The 21,113-nt window shown below is 51.1% G+C and overlaps 1 protein-coding gene across 1 annotated transcript in view; it reads right to left on the bottom strand.

The window, feature by feature from the left end:
• LOC142488308 (uncharacterized) overlaps window positions 1-18,651 on the bottom strand; it is a 55,475-nt gene extending 36,824 nt beyond the window's left edge. Inside the window, exons 1-3 of the mRNA XM_075588677.1 lie at window positions 18,619-18,651; window positions 12,185-12,210; window positions 10,294-10,372 (exon numbers count right to left, since the gene is read on the bottom strand). Coding sequence (XP_075444792.1) covers window positions 10,294-10,372; window positions 12,185-12,210; window positions 18,619-18,651 — 138 coding nt within the window. The remainder of the gene's footprint in view (window positions 1-10,293; window positions 10,373-12,184; window positions 12,211-18,618) is intronic.
• Window positions 18,652-21,113: the final 2,462 nt, after the last annotated feature.

Here is a 21,113-nt window from a genome sequence, read left to right on the forward strand (position 1 = left end):
TTGAAGCTTTTTGGTTTTTTTTAATTACATTTTAAGGGCACAGCATTGGGGATAATTTTTGTCCCCGCCTATTCGAACATATTTATGGATATACACGCTGTGTGCCTCTGTGCAAGGCCTATATACATACAGTCACAATACTGGTAATAACCCCTATACCCCCAGCTATATATACACCCTGTGCCCCTCTGTGTGAGGCCCATATACATACAGTCACAATACTGGTAATAACCCCTATACCCCCAGCTATATATACACCCTGTGCCCCTCTGTGCGAGGCCCATATACATACAATCCTGGTAATAACCCCTATACCCCCAGCTATATATACACCCGGTGCCACTCTGTGCGAGGCCCATATACATACAGTCACAATACTGGTAATAACCCCTATATCCCCAGCTATATATACACCCTGTGCCCCTCTGTGCGAGGCTCATATACATACAGTCACAATACTGGTAATAACCCCTATACCTCCAGCTATATATACACCCTGTGCCCCTCTGTGCGAGGCCCATATACAGTACATACAGTCACAATACTGGTAATGCGCTGCACAGCTGTGTGCCAATATGTCGCATAGTCCCCCCCGTGTTATAAGGGGCCCGTGTGTACAGGAGGGGCCCGCACACACGCTGCAGCCCTTATACTCAGCGTTATACTGCAGCAGGCAGTCTCTGTGGCACACGCGCTGCAGCTCTTATACTCAGCGTTATACTGCAGCAGCCTGTCTCTGTGGCACACACGCTGCAGCCCTTATAATCAGCGTTATACTGCAGCAGCCTGTCTCTGTGGCACACACGCTGCAACTCTAATAATCAGCGTTATACTGCAGCAGTCTGTCTCTGTGGCACACACGCTGCAGCTCTTATACTCAGCGTTATACTGCAGCAGCCTGTCTCTGTGGCACACACGCTGCAGCGCTTATACTCAGCGTTATACTGCAGCAGCCTGTCTCTGTGGCACACACGCTGCAGCTCTTATAATCAGCATTATACTGCAGCAGCCTGTCTCTGTGGCACACACGCTGCAGCTCTTATACTCAGCGTTATACTGCAGCAGCCTGTCTCTGTGGCACATACGCTGCAGCTCTTATACTCAGCGTTATACTGCAGCAGCCTGTCTCTGTGGCACACACGCTGCAGCCCTTATACTCAGCGTTATACTGCAGCAGCCTGTCTCTGTGGCACACACGCTGCAGCTCTTATACTCAGCGTTATACTGCAGCAGCCTGTCTCTGTGGCACACACGCTGCAGCTCTTATACTCAGCGTTATACTGCAGCAGCCCGTCTCTGTGGCACACACGCTGCAGCCCTTATACTCAGCGTTATACTGCAGCAGCCTGTCTCTGTGGCACACACGCTGCAGCCCTTATACTCAGCGTTATACTGCAGCAGCCTGTCTCTGTGGCACACGCTGCAGCTCTTATACTCAGCGTTATACTGCAGCAGCCTGTCTCTGTGGCACACACGCTGCAGCTCTTAGGCCTGGGACACGCTGCGCTCGTTGGCACGGGCGGCAATGTAGCGAGTTCCCCACCAGCAGGTGAATCCTCGCGAGCCGGTCCCGGTCCCCCCTGGCGGCACAGCTGACTACACGCTGTGGCGCGTCAGCCGCTAGGAGACACAAGAGAATGGTGTTTCCTAGCTTCGACGCGTCACGTGGTGTGGCTGTGAGCCAATGTGGAGGGGAGGCTGCGGGAGGAGGAGAGGCTTCGGGGAGCGGGGAGGAGTGTGGAGTGAAAGCAGCGTGAGTGCCTGTCTGTGTGTGTGTCTGTGTGTGTGTGCCTGAGTGCGTGCGTGCCTGTCTCTGTCTGTGTGTGTGTATGAGTGCGTGAGTGCCTGTCTGTGTGTGTGTGTGTGTGTATGTATGTATGTATGAGTGCCTGCGTGTGTGTGTTTTTTTTACTTACCTGCAGCCCGTGGAGGGAGGGGGGGGAAGAGTAGCGGGTCCCTCCGCTCAAGCCACGCCCCCCCCTCCCTGTCAATCCTCCCACTCCCGCCCACCTCCCGCTCCGGCCCCTCACGTCATGGCCGCACGCCCCCCCCCCCCCCCCGACACGTTTGGCCACGCCCCCCGCTACTACTGAAGTTTCCTGTAGACCGCAGATCGCGGTACAGCGAGTTGCACGCGCCGCCGGCAAGCAAGCCAGCCAGCCGTGCGGACGCGTGCAACGGGACCTTAGCCTTATACTCAGCGTTATACTGCAGCAGCCTGTCTCTGTGGCACACACGCTGCAGCTCTTATACTCAGCGTTATACTGCAGCAGCCTGTCTCTGTGGCACACACGCTGCAGCCCTTATACTCAGCGTTATACTGCAGCAGCCTGTCTCTGTGGCACACACGCTTCAGCCCTTATACTCAGCGTTATACTGCAGCAGCCTGTCTCTGTGGCACACACGCTGCAGCCCTTATACTCAGCGTTATACTGCAGCAGCCTGTCTCTGTGGCACACACGCTGCAGCCCTTATACTCAGCGTTATACTGCAGCAGCCTGTCTCTGTGGCACACACGCTGCAGCTCTTATACTCAGCGTTATACTGCAGCAGCCTGTCTCTGTGGCACACACGCTGCAGCTCTTATACTCAGCGTTATACTGCAGCAGCCCGTCTCTGTGGCACACACGCTGCAGCCCTTATACTCAGCGTTATACTGCAGCAGCCTGTCTCTGTGGCACACACGCTGCAGCCCTTATACTCAGCGTTATACTGCAGCAGCCTGTCTCTGTGGCACACGCTGCAGCTCTTATACTCAGCGTTATACTGCAGCAGCCTGTCTCTGTGGCACACACGCTGCAGCTCTTAGGCCTGGGACACGCTGCGCTCGTTGGCACGGGCGGCAATGTAGCGAGTTCCCCACCAGCAGGTGAATCCTCGCGAGCCGGTCCCGGTCCCCCCTGGCGGCACAGCTGACTACACGCTGTGGCGCGTCAGCCGCTAGGAGACACAAGAGAATGGTGTTTCCTAGCTTCGACTCGTCACGTGGTGTGGCTGTGAGCCAATGTGGAGGGGAGGCTGCGGGAGGAGGAGAGGCTTCGGGGAGCGGGGAGGAGTGTGGAGTGAAAGCAGCGTGAGTGCCTGTCTGTGTGTGTGTGTGTCTGAGTGCGTGCGTGCCTGTCTGTGTGTGTGTGTGCCTGAGTGCGTGCGTGCCTGTCTCTGTCTGTGTGTGTGTATGAGTGCGTGAGTGCCTGTCTGTGTGTGTCTGTCTGTGTGTGTGTGTGTGTGTATGTATGTATGTATGAGTGCCTGCGTGTGTGTGTTTTTTTTACTTACCTGCAGCCCGTGGAGGGAGGGGGGGGAAGAGTAGCGGGTCCCTCCGCTCAAGCCACGCCCCCCCCTCCCTGTCAATCCTCCCACTCCCGCCCACCTCCCGCTCCGGCCCCTCACGTCATGGCCGCACGCCCCCCCCCCCCCCGACACGTTTGGCCACGCCCCCCGCTACTACTGAAGTTTCCTGTAGACCGCAGATCGCGGTACAGCGAGTTGCACGCGCCGCCGGCAAGCAAGCCAGCCAGCCGTGCGGACGCGTGCAACGGGACCTTAGCCTTATACTCAGCGTTATACTGCAGCAGCCTGTCTCTGTGGCACACACGCTGCAGCTCTTATACTCAGCGTTATACTGCAGCAGCCTGTCTCTGTGGCACACACGCTGCAGCCCTTATACTCAGCGTTATACTGCAGCAGCCTGTCTCTGTGGCACACACGCTTCAGCCCTTATACTCAGCGTTATACTGCAGCAGCCTGTCTCTGTGGCACACACGCTGCAGCCCTTATACTCAGCGTTATACTGCAGCAGCCTGTCTCTGTGGCACACACGCTGCAGCCCTTATACTCAGCGTTATACTGCAGCAGCCTGTCTCTGTGGCACACACGCTGCAGCCCTTATACTCGGCGTTATACTGCAGCAGCCTGTCTCTGTGGCACACATGCTGCAGCCCTTATACTCAGCGTTATACAGCAGCAGCCTGTCTCTGTGGCACACACGCTGCAGCTCTTATACTCAGCGTTATACTGCAGCAGCCTGTCTCTGTGGCACACACACTGCAGCCCTTATACTCAGCGTTATACTGCAGCAGCCTGTCTCTGTGGCACACACGCTGCAGCTCTTATACTCGGCGTTATACTGCAGCAGCCTGTCTCTGTGGCACACACACTGCAGCCCTTATACTCGGCGTTATACTGCAGCAGCCTGTCTCTGTGGCACACACGCTGCAGCTCTTATACTCAGCGTTATACTGCAGCAGCTCGTCTCTGTGGCACACGCTGCAGCCCTTATACTCAGCGTTATACTGCAGCAGCCTGTCTCTGTGGCACACACGCTGCAGCCCTTATACTCAGTGTTATACTGCAGCAGCCTGTCTCTGTGGCACACGCGCTGCAGCCCTTATACTCAGCGTTATACTGCAGCAGCCTGTCCCTGTGGCACACACGCTGCAGCTCTTATACTCAGCGTTATACTGCAGCAGCCTGTCTCTGTGGCACACACGCTACAGCCCTTATACTCAGCGTTATACTGCAGCAGCCTGTCTCTGTGGCACACACGCTGCAGCTCTTATACTCAGCGTTATACTGCAGCAGCCTGTCCCTGTGGCACACACGCTGCAGCTCTTATACTCAGCGTTATACTGCAGCAGCCTGTCTCTGTGGCACACACGCTGCAGCCCTTATACTCAGCGTTATACTGCAGCAGCCTGTCTCTGTGGCACACACGCTGCAGCTCTTATACTCAGCGTTATACTGCAGCAGCCTGTCTCTGTGGCACACACGCTGCAGCCCTTATACTCAGCGTTATACTGCAGCAGCCTGTCTCTGTGGCACACACGCTGCAGCTCTTATACTCAGCGTTATACTGCAGCAGCCTGTCTCTGTGGCACATGCTACAGCCCTTATACTCAGCGTTATACTGCAGCAGCCTGTCTCTGTGGCACACACGCTGCAGCCCTTATACTCAGCGTTATACTGCAGCAGCCTGTCTCTGTGGCACACACGCTGCAGCTCTTATACTCAGCGTTATACTGCAGCAGCCTGTCTATGTGGCACACGCTGCAGCTCTTATACTCAGCGTTATACTGCAGCAGCCTGTCTCTGTGGCACACACGCTGCAGCTCTTATACTCAGCGTTATACTGCAGCAGCCTGTCTCTGTGGCACACGCTGCAGCCCTTATACTCAGCGTTATACTGCAGCAGCCTGTCTCTGTGGCACACACGGTGCAGCCCTTATACTCAGCGTTATACTGCAGCAGCCTGTCTATGTGGCACACGCTGCAGCTCTTATACTCAGCGTTATACTGCAGCAGCCTGTCTCTGTGGCACACACGCTGCAGCCCTTATACTCAGCGTTATACTGCAGCAGCCCGTCTCTGTGGCACACACGCTGCAGCCCTTATACTCAGCGTTATACTGCAGCAGCCCGTCTCTGTGGCACACACGCTGCAGCCCTTATACTCAGCGTTATACTGCAGCAGCCTGTCTCTGTGGCACACACGCTTCAGCCCTTATACTCAGCGTTATACTGCAGCAGCCTGTCTCTGTGGCACACACGCTGCAGCCCTTATACTCAGCGTTATACTGCAGCAGCCTGTCTCTGTGGCACACACGCTGCAGCCCTTATACTCAGCGTTATACTGCAGCAGCCTGTCTCTGTGGCACACACGCTGCAGCTCTTATACTCAGCGTTATACTGCAGCAGCCTGTCTCTGTGGCACACACGCTGCAGCTCTTATACTCCGCGTTATACTGCAGCAGCCCGTCTCTGTGGCACACACGCTGCAGCCCTTATACTCAGCGTTATACTGCAGCAGCCTGTCTCTGTGGCACACACGCTGCAGCCCTTATACTCAGCGTTATACTGCAGCAGCCTGTCTCTGTGGCACACGCTGCAGCTCTTATACTCAGCGTTATACTGCAGCAGCCTGTCTCTGTGGCACACACGCTGCAGCTCTTAGGCCTGGGACACGCTGCGCTCGTTGGCACGGGCGGCAATGTAGCGAGTTCCCCACCAGCAGGTGAATCCTCGCGAGCCGGTCCCGGTCCCCCCTGGCGGCACAGCTGACTACACGCTGTGGCGCGTCAGCCGCTAGGAGACACAAGAGAATGGTGTTTCCTAGCTTCGACGCGTCACGTGGTGTGGCTGTGAGCCAATGTGGAGGGGAGGCTGCGGGAGGAGGAGAGGCTTCGGGGAGCGGGGAGGAGTGTGGAGTGAAAGCAGCGTGAGTGCCTGTCTGTGTGTGTGTCTGTGTGTGTGTGTGTCTGAGTGCGTGCGTGCCTGTCTGTGTGTGTGTGTGCCTGAGTGCGTGCGTGCCTGTCTCTGTCTGTGTGTGTGTATGAGTGCGTGAGTGCCTGTCTGTGTGTGTGTGTGTGTGTATGTATGTATGTATGAGTGCCTGCGTGTGTGTGTTTTTTTTACTTACCTGCAGCCCGTGGAGGGAGGGGGGGGAAGAGTAGCGGGTCCCTCCGCTCAAGCCACGCCCCCCCCTCCCTGTCAATCCTCCCACTCCCGCCCACCTCCCGCTCCGGCCCCTCACGTCATGGCCGCACGCCCCCCCCCCCCCCGACACGTTTGGCCACGCCCCCCGCTACTACTGAAGTTTCCTGTAGACCGCAGATCGCGGTACAGCGAGTTGCACGCGCCGCCGGCAAGCAAGCCAGCCAGCCGTGCGGACGCGTGCAACGGGACCTTAGCCTTATACTCAGCATTATACTGCAGCAGCCTGTCTCTGTGGCACACACGCTGCAGCTCTTATACTCAGCGTTATACTGCAGCAGCCTGTCTCTGTGGCACACACGCTGCAGCCCTTATACTCAGCGTTATACTGCAGCAGCCTGTCTCTGTGGCACACACGCTTCAGCCCTTATACTCAGCGTTATACTGCAGCAGCCTGTCTCTGTGGCACACACGCTGCAGCCCTTATACTCAGCGTTATACTGCAGCAGCCTGTCTCTGTGGCACACACGCTGCAGCCCTTATACTCAGCGTTATACTGCAGCAGCCTGTCTCTGTGGCACACACGCTGCAGCCCTTATACTCGGCGTTATACTGCAGCAGCCTGTCTCTGTGGCACACATGCTGCAGCCCTTATACTCAGCGTTATACAGCAGCAGCCTGTGTCTGTGGCACACACGCTGCAGCTCTTATACTCAGCGTTATACTGCAGCAGCCTGTCTCTGTGGCACACACACTGCAGCCCTTATACTCAGCGTTATACTGCAGCAGCCTGTCTCTGTGGCACACACGCTGCAGCTCTTATACTCGGCGTTATACTGCAGCAGCCTGTCTCTGTGGCACACACGCTGCAGCTCTTATACTCAGCGTTATACTGCAGCAGCTCGTCTCTGTGGCACACGCTGCAGCCCTTATACTCAGCGTTATACTGCAGCAGCCTGTCTCTGTGGCACACACGCTGCAGCCCTTATACTCAGTGTTATACTGCAGCAGCCTGTCTCTGTGGCACACGCGCTGCAGCCCTTATACTCAGCGTTATACTGCAGCAGCCTGTCCCTGTGGCACACACGCTGCAGCTCTTATACTCAGCGTTATACTGCAGCAGCCTGTCTCTGTGGCACACACGCTACAGCCCTTATACTCAGCGTTATACTGCAGCAGCCTGTCTCTGTGGCACACACGCTGCAGCTCTTATACTCAGCGTTATACTGCAGCAGCCTGTCCCTGTGGCACACACGCTGCAGCTCTTATACTCAGCGTTATACTGCAGCAGCCTGTCTCTGTGGCACACACGCTGCAGCCCTTATACTCAGCGTTATACTGCAGCAGCCTGTCTCTGTGGCACACACGCTGCAGCTCTTATACTCAGCGTTATACTGCAGCAGCCTGTCTCTGTGGCACACACGCTGCAGCCCTTATACTCAGCGTTATACTGCAGCAGCCTGTCTCTGTGGCACACACGCTGCAGCTCTTATACTCAGCGTTATACTGCAGCAGCCTGTCTCTGTGGCACATGCTACAGCCCTTATACTCAGCGTTATACTGCAGCAGCCTGTCTCTGTGGCACACACGCTGCAGCCCTTATACTCAGCGTTATACTGCAGCAGCCTGTCTCTGTGGCACACACGCTGCAGCTCTTATACTCAGCGTTATACTGCAGCAGCCTGTCTATGTGGCACACGCTGCAGCTCTTATACTCAGCGTTATACTGCAGCAGCCTGTCTCTGTGGCACACACGCTGCAGCTCTTATACTCAGCATTATACTGCAGCAGCCTGTCTCTGTGGCACACGCTGCAGCCCTTATACTCAGCGTTATACTGCAGCAGCCTGTCTCTGTGGCACACACGGTGCAGCCCTTATACTCAGCGTTATACTGCAGCAGCCTGTCTATGTGGCACACGCTGCAGCTCTTATACTCAGCGTTATACTGCAGCAGCCTGTCTCTGTGGCACACACGCTGCAGCCCTTATACTCAGCGTTATACTGCAGCAGCCCGTCTCTGTGGCACACACGCTGCAGCCCTTATACTCAGCGTTATACTGCAGCAGCCCGTCTCTGTGGCACACACGCTGCAGCCCTTATACTCGGCGTTATACTGCAGCAGCCCGTCTCTGTGGCACACACGCTGCAGCCCTTATACTCGGCGTTATACTGCAGCAGCCCGTCTCTGTGGCACACACGCTGCAGCCCTTATACTCAGCGTTATACTGCAGCAGCCTGTCTCTGTGGCACACACGCTGCAGCCCTTATACTCAGCGTTATACTGCAGCAGCCTGTCTCTGTGGCACACACGCTGCAGCCCTTATACTCAGCGTTATACTGCAGCAGCCTGTCTCTGTGGCACACACGCTGCAGCTCTTATACTCAGCGTTATACTGCAGCAGCCTGTCTCTGTGGCACACGCTGCAGCTCTTATACTCAGCGTTATTCTGCAGCAGCCTGTCTCTGTGGCACACACGCTGCAGCCCTTATACTCAGCGTTATACTGCAGCAGCCTGTCTCTGTGGCACACACGCTGCAGCCCTTATACTCGGCGTTATACTGCAGCAGCCTGTCTCTGTGGCACACACGCTGCAGCTCTTATAATCAGCGTTATACTGCAGCAGCCTGTCTCTGTGGCACACACGCTGCAGCCCTTATACTCAGCGTTATACTGCAGCAGCCTGTCTCTGTGGCACACACGCTGCAGCCCTTATACTCAGCGTTATACTGCAGCAGCCTGTCTCTGTGGCACACACGCTGCAGCCCTTATACTCAGCGTTATACTGCAGCAGCCTGTCTCTGTGGCACACACGCTGCAGCTCTTATACTCAGCGTTATACTGCAGCAGCCTGTCTCTGTGGCACACGCTGCAGCTCTTATACTCAGCGTTATACTGCAGCAGCCTGTCTCTGTGGCACACACGCTGCAGCCCTTATACTCAGCGTTATACTGCAGCAGCCTGTCTCTGTGGCACACACGCTGCAGCCCTTATACTCAGCGTTATACTGCAGCAGCCTGTCTCTGTGGCACACACGCTGCAGCCCTTATACTCAGCGTTATACTGCAGCAGCCTGTCTCTGTGGCACACACGCTGCAGCTCTTATACTCAGCGTTATACTGCAGCAGCCTGTCTCTGTGGCACACGCTGCAGCTCTTATACTCAGCGTTATACTGCAGCAGCCTGTCTCTGTGGCACACACGCTGCAGCCCTTATACTCAGCGTTATACTGCAGCAGCCTGTCTCTGTGGCACACACGCTGCAGTTCTTATACTCAGCGTTATACTGCAGCAGCCTGTCTCTGTGGCACACACGCTGCAGTCCTTATACTCAGCGTTATACTGCAGCAGCCTGTCTCTGTGGCACACGCTGCAGCCCTTATACTCAGCGTTATACTGCAGCAGCCTGTCTCTGTGGCACACACGCTGCAGCTCTTATACTCAGCGTTATACTGCAGCAGCCTGTCTCTGTGGCACACACGCTGCAGCCCTTATACTCAGCGTTATACTGCAGCAGCCCGTCTCTGTGGCACACACGCTGCAGCCCTTATACTCAGCGTTATACTGCAGCAGCCTGTCTCTGTGGCACACACGCTGCAGCCCTTATACTCAGCGTTATACTGCAGCAGCCTGTCTCTGTGGCACACACGCTGCAGCCCTTATACTCAGCGTTATACTGCAGCAGCCTGTCTCTGTGGCACACACGCTGCAGCTCTTATACTCAGCGTTATACTGCAGCAGCCTGTCTCTGTGGCACACACGCTGCAGCCCTTATACTCAGCGTTATACTGCAGCAGCCTGTATCTGTGGCACACACACTTGGGTCCCCCCCGGGCCTGTAATGAAGATCCCTCTCTGGTTACTCACATCTCCTTTAGTCTGGCAGACTGCTGCTCCGCTCCCAGTGCTGCCACTCGGGGGGGAGCCTGTTACCCAGTCACACCCCCTGAGTTATACCCCTCAGCAGCAGGGCCTGGGGATCAGGGAGCAGCAGCAGCAGCAGCTCTCACACACAGGGCTGCTCTCTCCTCATGCTCCTCTCTCTCTTCCCCTCCCTGTCTCACTCACCTCAAGCTTTGCTCTCCTGTCCCCTCATTGGCTGTCCTGTCATGTCTTCCTGTGTCAGCAGCAGGGGCTTCTGGGAGTTGTAGTCCATCTGCTGCTGCTCTGTCATTAGCTCCTTCCCCAGCAGCAGCACACAGCAGAGAGGATCACAGCCAGGGGGCAGCACGTATAGAGCGCTGTATCCTCACACATATCATGTGTTTAACACTTTGTGGGTCTGTGTGATACAATAAGTTATCCCCCCCCCCCTCCATGCTGATGCTGCTGCTTCCTATCAAGTAGTTACACACATATAGATTATTTAGGGGACAAGCAAACATTAATGAAAGATAAGCGCTATGTACATTAATGTCGCTATATAAATAAAGACATTGAATACAAAGATAGAGTGTGGCACAGAAACATCTGTAATCCCCCTCCTCCTATTGTATTGTATGTCTTTATTTATAGAGCGCCAAAAGTGTACTCAGCGCTTCACAAAGAATACAGTACAGGGAATTAAAATAATACATTAAGCGCAGCAAAATCAGACAATAGGAAAGGAAATCCCTGCCCCGAAGAGCTTACAATCTAAGACGTATGATGAGAGACTTAGGTCGCGCTTAGTGCCGGCGACGTCGCCCGAAAACAAATACATTGCCACCGCCGCGTGCACTTATAGTGCGTGCGACGGCGACAAAGCGACGGAGCGACGGAGCGAAAACTGGAAGCCGGCAAAATTTAATTTTTCAAGGGCTGTCACGTGACGGCCCGTGAACTAATCAAATTGCCGGAATCCCGCAACCCCGCCGCCCCGCGGAAACATAACTTTCGCCGGTGGCGACGGGTGACGTCACCCGCCGTGTCGCCATCAACGGCACTATAGGCACGGCCTTACAGAGACAGCAGGTGAGGGAATAAGTGCTGAATATGGCATTGCTTGGCCACAATGGGTGATTGGAGTGGCTGAGTGTGGGACAGTAAACATGAGGTCAGGCTGTTGCGATGCTTAACTTGTGGGGTGAGTTTTAAGATTAGTCAATATTAAATCAGAAGGTTAACACCATTTTCAGGGGATGAGATGGCAGGGAGGCGTGGTGAGATCAGGAGTGTATATCTTGGTCCAGGCTTAGGGGAGATCCCCAGCAGCAGGAAGGAGTAGATAAAGGGTGTGAATAGAGGATTTGTGTTGGTGCTTTTTATTGAGGGGTAAAGAAGTTTTTGGGAGAGAGGTGTATAAATAATGGTGCAATGGGGAAGTTGGAGAGAACAGAGACGTTCACAAAGTAGTGAGGAAACAGTAAACAGAAAAAGCAATAGGGTGGGCATAGTGAGATGCAGGAGGAGACAGTCCAGGCATTGGAGGATAGCAAGAGTAGAAAGAATCACGGCATTTAGAAAGTCACGTTTTCACAGCTGCAGAGTTGTTATTGTTGTGTAGAGTCCAGATCTTCCTCTAATCTTCGCCTCCAATTTCATCTCCACAATTAACTCCAGACACTTTCAATGTTACACTTTAAATTTTTCACAGCCAGGAGAGACTGCCTTATATACTGTAGTTAAACACATTCACTTGACTAACAATTAAGGGAGGGGTCTGCCTATTCAGCTCATACCAGTAAGATGTTAATTTGATTAAAGTTCTTTCAATTGATAGATGAAAATCAGATCTCAGTCATACCAGTATTATTTCTGTTGGTGCTGTGGTGCTCACTTGTTGTTTCTCAGGAGGCCGAGTTTCTGCGATGTTGTAGGGCAGTGGGGCGCAAGATTATTTAGGAGGGGGGGGCGCGGGCTGCGTGCGGGGAAACCTGGGGGCGGGCAGAGCTGTGCACGGGTGGACAAGCAGCTCCGTGCTGAGGCTGCTTCTCTGCTCTGTCTTGCAGCGGGGGCTTCTCTCTGCACACAGACACGCCCTCCTTCTCTTCCTGTCTGCTTCCCGCACCAGTTTTCAGCAGCATAGGGGATTGGGGGATCGGAGCATGTCGCCCCCATTCCCCAGGTGAAATTGTGTGACTTATGATTGTGTGTGTGTGTGTGGTGATTGAGTGAGTGTGTGTGTGTGTGTGTGTGGTGATTGTGTACGTGGTGTGTGGTGATTAAGAGAGAGAGTGTTGTGATTGATTATGTGTGTTGTGATTGAATGCAGTGGTGCGCAAACTGGAGGGGGGCAAGGAGGCGCAAGATTATTTAGGGGGGCGCAGGCGGCGTGCGGCAAAAACTGGGTGCCCGGGCCGGCAGACGCTGTGCGTGGGAGGGCGAAAAAGCTGTGCGCGGGCGAACAAGAAGACGTGCGGGTGGCTGAACAGGATAGTGCAGGTGGCAGCCACGTGATGTTGTGTGCGCGCGGGCTTCGGAGGTACGGGGGGGAGCACGCCCGAGCGCGGTGAAGTCAAACGGCCCTCCTTCCGGTGTCTGCCCTGCAATAGCGCTGTGTACCTGCTCTCCTCTGCTGGCAACCTGCTTCGCTGTGATCCTCTGCGAGAGAAAGGGTAGGCTGCACCTATATCAATCATATTATGAATGTACAGAAATAGTAATTCAAAAAGTGTGAAAACACAACATTGAAAATGGAAACAAATAAATAATACTGTAGGAAGGAGTTTGGATGACACTGGGGATAGCAAGACAAAAAGCATGCAGGGGAAGGCTCATGCTTGGAGAGTTGGTGATGTCACTGCTCTCAGCAGTAGCGTGGATGCAGCCTAAGGCCACGTCCATAGCAGGGGAAGCCGCGCTGAGCCGTGCGGACGCTCCGCGCTGAGCCCCGGCATCCTCAATGAGGATGTCTTTAGAGGGGGCTTACGCGAGCGTCTGCAGGCGTGCTGACGAGTTGGATTTTTCAGCCGACAGCCAAGCTGTTTTTCAGCGCACTGTCGGCTGAAAACATCCAATCAGCGCAAAGCAGCGTCAACGTCACGGCGCCGTGACGTTGACGCCAGTGCGTCGCGGGCGATTTGCCAAGCGACGTCACTGCCCCGCCCGTTCAGCACTGCTCCCATCTCTATGGATGCAGCCTAAGGCCTGGAACATGGTACAGCAGACCACGCTGAGCAGATGCACTTACCCCCTGCATCTGTAATCAGCGCGGCTTTAGGAGCCGCTTCCGCATGCGTGCAGAGGCTCAGAAAATTGCAAGAAACAGCCAGGTTTAAAATTTCCGCGCTGAGGGGAGCGGTTGAACGGTCATGTGACCGCAAACATCCAATGGGAACGAGGGACTAGCCACGCCTCCGCCCCGCCTCCACCACGCCTTCTCCCCGCCTCCGCGCTCACTGCCTCGCCTGCCAGGACGCAAAAAAGCACCATCTTGAGCAGGCGAGGCAGAGCAGGAGCGCGGCTCAGTGCGGCCCGAGGCACCATGCCCGAGGCCTAATTTTGCAAGCGCGAGCTGTTGAAATATGTAAGTATTTAAACATATTTGTATTTACATTGTGTAACGGTATTTCTGGCCCGGCCTGACCCACCCAATCTCACATTGGCCCCTGTGGTCTAACCGGTCCCCATTACAGTGTGATAGTGTCTGGTGGTGCACCTGTTGGCAACAGGACTCCTGAGTCTCCCGCATGATGGTGTGTGGGGAGGACCCGTCCAGACAGGCAGCTGAGGTAGTGTGCTGAGTCTCACCTAGTTCCAGTGCAGCGCCTCCACCTCATCAGGGTCCCTGCGTCCGCAAGGGGATGATCCTGTTGAGGAACTCCTCCGTGGTGCTCCTCTCTGTACATTCACTCCACACATGTACACAAGAGGGTTTCTGAATGAACACATCTTTATTGAGTGATGTGGGCTAGCTGCCCCTCGCAGTTGAGATCTAGCCTCTCATGATTATTCACTCTGCTTCCCTTCAAAGGTGATTCTCTCCTTAATAGGGATTCCCTATCCCCGCAGGGATCACTACCCTGTGCCAGGTCCCTGGACACAGTCTCCTCTGGAGTCACTATAACATAACTAACACTCTGGCAGAACTTGAACTCCTTCCTCAACTGTACTAGCATTAGAACTAACTTTTAGACACAGTGCTGTGCCTTATGTAACTTCTGAGGCTGACACACCTCTGACATCACTAACCATGGAGTCAGAGCATGTGACCAGTCCCATCCATACACAGGGCACCCCACCAGGGTGTGAGGGCAAACCTCCATAATTACTGCTGGCATGCCCACACTTACCAGGCCTTACTGCCAACAGGAGAGATGACTGTAGGCATTTTACATGAACGCTACAATTGTATACCGTTTAATAAAGGTTTTTTTTTTCATGTGATTTTTATTACATCAGGCGGGGGGGGGGGGGCTCGGCATAAAAAGTTTGCTCACCCCTATGGTAGGGAGAGGGGCACAGGATAGTCTTTAGCGATGGTGCAGCTCCTCCATCCTGGGTAAGCATTGGAACATCTTGAAAAGTGATCCTATTCTTGGACCCATTCTGCCTCCTACGATACCTGCACTTACAAACATGCGAAAAACATGAAAAATATTTTATCTCCAAGCCGTTTGTGATATATCGCCGTAGATCAGTCTACTTCATGTGATCAACGCTGTGGCAACCATACATGTGGGCGCACGTGTTGTCTCACATGTAAACATCTGGTTGCCAGTGACAGCTTTCGCTCTTTTTCTAATAAAAAAGTCCATGAGGTAAAGGGGAACATTAATTGTCTGTCTGCATTTGTTATACAGTTGAATTCCATGGTTTTACATATCAGGACATAATAACAATCATATGTTCCTTAGCAGGTCTAAAAATTAGGTAAATACAACCTCAGATGACCAACAACACATGACATATTATACTGTGTCATGATTTATTTAACAAAAAAAATAAAGCCAAAATGGAGAAGCCATGTGTGACAAAGTAAGTACACCTTATGATTCAATAGCTTGTGGAACCACCTTTAGCAGCAATAACTTGAAGTAATCATTTTCTGTAGGACTTTATCAGTCTCTCACATCGTTGTGGAGGAAGTTTTGCCCACTCTTCTTTACAACGTTGCTTCAGTTCATTGAGGTTTGCGGGCATTTGTTTATGCACAGCTCTCTTAAGGTCCAGCCACAGCATTTCAATCGGGTTGAGGTCTGGACTTTGACTGGGCCATTGCAACACCTTAATTCTTTTATTTTCAGCCATTCTGTTGTAGATTTGCTGGTGTGCTTGGGATCATTGCCCTGTTGCATGACCCAATTTCGGCCAAGCTTTAGCTGTCAGACAGATGGCCTCACATTTGACTCTAGAATACTTTGGTATACAGAAGAGTTCATGGTCGACTCAATGACTGCAAGATTCCAAGGTCCTGTGGCTGCAAAACAAGCCCAAATCATCACCCCTCCACCACCGTGCTTGACAGTGTGTATGAGGTGTTTATGCTGATATGCTGTGTTTTTTTTTCGAAAACGTGGCGCTGTGCATTATGGCCAAACATCTCCACTTTGGTCTTGTCTGTCCAAAGGACTTTGTTCCAGAAATCTTGTGGTTTGTTCAGATGCAACTTTGCAAACCTAAGCCGTGCTGCCATGTTCTTTTTAGAGAGGAGGCTTTCTCCTGGCAACCCTTCCAAACAAACCATACTTGTTCAGTCTTTTTTTCTAATTGAACTGTCATGAACTTTAACATTTAACATGCTAACTGAGGCCTGTAGAGTCTGAGATGTAACTCTTGGGTTGTTTGCAATTTATCTGAGTATTGCACGGTCTGACCATGGGGTGAATTTGCTGGGACGTCCACTCCTGGGAAGATTGGCAACTGTCTTGAATGTTTATTTAAAAGTGGAAATCTTTCTCACTGTACAATGATGGACTTTATATTGTTTGCAAATGGCCTTATAACCCTTCCCAGATTGATGGGCAGCAACAATTGCTTCACTAAGATCATTGCTGATGTCTTTCCCCTCCTTGGCATTGTGTTAACACACACCAGAATGCTCCAGACCAGCAAACTGCTAAAACTTTGGCTTTTATAGAGGTGGTCACACTTGCTGATGATCAATTAATCAAGGGCATTTGATTAGCAGCACCTGTCTGCTACTTAGCATCTTAATTCCCATGGAAGCAGTAAGGGTGTACTTAGTTATTCACACACAGCTTCTCAATTTTGGGTTTATTTTTGTTAAATAAATCATGACACGGTGTAATATGTCATTGATAATGTGTATATCCGGGGGGACTCCATTTTGCCTGCTATATAACCATTTGATACTAACACTGCCATTTCGTTTAGTCTGCTGTTAACTAACCTTTTACCCACTTAATGTTGGCTGAACTTCTGAACTATCTATGTTCAGACATAGTTCCGGAACAAGTAACAGGAAGTTTTAGCCAAGAAGGCATAGCTAAAATTTATGAACGGTCTCAGCATTTCAAGCAAGAATTATGATGCACCCCCGTGCCCTTAGACTGGCCAAACCATGAGTTCCCAAACTGTAACTTGTCATATGTAGAAGCACATGCACACCGCTGGTAGGTGCTGGATGGGGGTACTTATCTGCCGGTGCGCTGTATCCAGGGAGGTCCAGACATCCCAGAGGTACTTGAACAAAGGAATGGAAGCAGGCACACGGTCTTACTAAAGGTGCAGTTTATTGTGCCACCAAAGGTCCAACGTTTCGGCAAATAGATTGCCTTTATCAGCCCTCTCCTTGATAAAGGCAATCTATTTGCCGAAACGTTGGACCTTTGGTGGCACAATAAACTGCACCTTTAGTAAGACCGTGTGCCTGCTTCCATTCCTTTGCCCAAACTGTAACTTTCTATCTGTCACTTTGAAGATAAGCATAGAATAAGGGAAATAAGCTTTGCACGTATACACTTTAGCTCGCTCGCCTATAAAACCTGACTGTAACCATTTAATAAACAGGAGAGGTTATTGATAACGCTCACTGGTGTCCGACTCAATTACTTCTCCTCCGAGCTGCTCGCGTCTTTTCTCGCGCCCTAACAGTGGGAAAAAGGCCTCCCGGGGGGTGATAAATCTATACGAGTACGAGAGACGATTCCTACGTATATGAAGTAGAGAATAAATTTACATTTGGTGTCAGAGAGCGGGGATAAAGGCGTCAACGGTTGGGTAAGTACAAGATACTTTTTATCTGTATATTATCCTCCAGAGCCTTATTATAGTTACCTCAGTACTGGAAGATATAAAATATATGGTAGAATATACAGTATAGTAAAATATATGGGAATATATGGTTAAAAATATGCCATGCTGCCATGTTCTTTTTAGAGAGAAGAGGCTTTCTCCAGGCAACCCTTCCAAACAAACCATGCTTGTTCAGTCTTTTTTTCTAATTGTACTGTCATGAACTTTAACATTTAACATGCTAACTGAGGCCTGTAGAGTCTGAGATGTAACTCTTGGGTTGTTTGCAATTTATCTGAGCATTGCACGGTCTGACCATGGGGTGAATTTGCTGGGACGTCCACTCCTGTGAAGATTGGCAACTGTCTTGAATGTTTATTCAAAAGTGGAAATATTTCTCACTGTACAATGATGGACTTTATATTGTTTGCAAATGGCCTTATAACCTTTCCCAGATTGATGGGCAGCAACAATTGCTTCTATAAGACCATTGCTGATGTCTTTCCTCCTTGGCATTGTGTTAACACACACCGGAATGCTCCAGACCAGCAAACTGCTAAAACGTCGGCTTTTATAGAGGTGGTCACACTTGCTGATGATCAATTAATCAAGGACATTTGATTAGCAGCACCTGTCTGCTACTTAGCATCTTAATTCCTATGGAAGCAGTAAGGGTGTACTTAGTTATTCACACACAGCTTCTCCATTTTGGGTTTATTTTTGTTAAATAAATCATGACACGGTGTAATATGTTATGTGTTGTTGTTCATCTGAGGTTTAATTTTACCTAATTTTTAGACCTGCTAAGGCAGAGGTCCCCAACTTCAGTCCTCAGGGACCGCTAACAGTGCAGGGTTTAAGGATATCCTCTCATTAGCACAGGTGGCCCAATCATTTTGACTAAACCACTAAACAACTAAATCTAGATTGTTGACTAACAATTAAGGGAGGGATCTGCCTATTTAGCTCATACCAGTAATATGTTAATTTGATTAAAGTTCTTTCAATTGATAGATGAAAATCAAATCTCAGTCATACCAGTATTATTTCTGTTGGTGGTGCTGTGGTGCTCACCTGTTGGTTCTCAGGAGGCCGAGTCTCCGCCATGTTGTAGGGAGCCACCACTAAATCTAGCAGTGGTATCCATAAAACCTGCACTGTTAGTGGTCCTTGGGGACTGGAGTTGGGAATCCCTGTGCTAAGGAACAGATGATTGAATATCCTGTGTCACAAGAGATGCAAAACCCTCTATTTGAGGACAGGTTGAAAGGCAGAAGGATGATTTAGGCCGGAATTGCAAAAGAAAAACAGGCTCATTACAAACGTGACATAATATTATGACATTGTGTGTTTTGTATCTTATCATTTTGTCGGTACTAACGGGATTATGCTCCGTCTCTAGTCTCCTCCATATAGTGTTCCTGATCGGATATTATGCTTAAGAATGCCAACTCCTATATGCAGTAAGGAGCAAGACAGTCATGACACAGATGATGTCATTATGCTGAAAACACATCACTTATCCTCAATTCTTCTACAACTCTAATCAGCTGTTGGTATGATGTTGCTGATCATGTGTGCCTCTGCTATTCGTTGATAGCCCAGAGTAGCAACACCAGCACTAATTAGCTTTGGTATATATTTTTGCGCGCCTCAACTTACCTTTTACCACTCCGGGATGAAGCCCACCTCAAGGGTGAAACGCGGTGTTCCTGATGGCAGCTTTTACCCCCACAAGAATTGATTCTTATGGTGCATCCCCTGTGAATTATACATGATACTAAGATATGCAAAGGATTACTGCATCCTCACAGCTCCATATGGATTCAGCTTTAAGGCTCCTTAACGACACATTGTCTTATGTTAAATTATTTAAGGATCCCACAGCCGAATTTTTAAGGGAACTAAAAGCTTTATTAGACAATGCAGTCGCCCTCTCCGTCATCACCACAGCAGAGTTTGCCTTCTTATTTTCTGAATTCCCGAGGATCCCCATATTCTACCACCTGCCAAAAATACATAAGGCTTTGGTTGATCCTCCTGGACGCCCAATTGTGTCAGGTATACAATCGATGACAGCCAACCTTAGTCAATACGTGGATTTTTTTCTCCAGCCATATGTTGAGAAATTAACCTCTTATCTGAAGGACTCTACTGCAGTTTTAAACTTATTTAAAGATTTCAAATGGAAGAGTTCATATGTATGGATTACATGTGACATAAAAGCCCTATATACAAATATACCCCACCAGAAAGGGTTAGAAGCAGTTAACTCCTTTTTGGAAGAAGATCACACACTGCACCCATTAAATAGGGAATTTATCCTTGAGTCTATTAGTTTTATATTGAAACATAATTATTTCCTGTTTCTTTCCACCTTCTACCTGCAGGTTTGCGGAACTGCAATGGGCACAAGGTTTGCCCCCAATTTCGCAAACCTGTATGTGGGTAGGTGGGAGTCTCAGTTCATTGTGCCCGAGAAACCATACCACAGGAATGTCGTTGTGTGGAGGCGCTACATAGACGACATCCTGTGTGTGTGGGATGGTGATTACGCATCGGCCAGTGCATATGTAGCTAATTTGAACGATTACAACCTCGAGTTTACACATAAGGTGGATGCCACCCAGATAGATTTTTTTGATTTAAGACTTACTTCCCAAGTGGATGGCACTGTGGAGACTAAGACCTTCTTTAAGGAGTGGGATACTAGCAATTTGCTGATGGCGAATAGTAGTCACAAGAGTACATGGATAAAAAATATACCAGGAGGGCAATTTGTCAGACTCAGACGCAACTGCAGAAGTTTAGAGGTTTTCAACAAACAGGCTAATAAACTATTCTTGAGATTTAGAGAGCGGGGATATCCCAAGGAACTTCTATAAATAGACATCATAAGAGTACGCAACATGGATTGTAAGGAAATGCTAATTCAAAATAGATCCAAAACTACACTGGCGACACGTTTTATTGAAGTGCGGCCGGTTCCACAAGACGGGAGATTTCCCGGCTTGCTAGTGGCATCCCCTCGGCGTGCCGCGCGTCACCGATGACCGGTCACGCGTCATCGGGTGCCTGCGCCCCCTGCACGCGCGTCCCCGAGGGAGCCCTGGTGTCCCGCGATGTGGGGGACGGCGGCAGGGGGTTCCGGGGGACCCGGCGGACCCGGCGGACCCGGCAGCAGGAGGAAGAAAGCCCCGATCGGAGGGCGCTCCTCCGCTGCTTCGGAGCGCGCCCGACACCCTCCGGTGCGCGCCAGGTTACTGCTGCGGCCGAGAACGGGCAAATGCTCGAATAAACTCGGCCGCAGCAGTAGAAATAAAGAAGGCCAAATAATGAAAAATGGCATTTTAGATGTGGCATTCATTACTAATTACAACTCTGTATATAGGGACATCGAAAAAGGTTTTTAGTAAACACTGGGGCATACTGTGCAATGATCCCATATTGGGATCTCACTTAGACACTAAACCACGGTTTATTTATAGGAGAGCCAAAAATATCAAGAACATGCTAGCACCGAGTGATGTTTTTGTGTGTAATAATACCACATCACATAAGAACTGGCT

Source organism: Ascaphus truei, chromosome 2, assembly GCF_040206685.1.
Source record: "Ascaphus truei isolate aAscTru1 chromosome 2, aAscTru1.hap1, whole genome shotgun sequence".
Taxonomy (NCBI): Eukaryota; Metazoa; Chordata; class Amphibia; order Anura; family Ascaphidae; genus Ascaphus; species Ascaphus truei.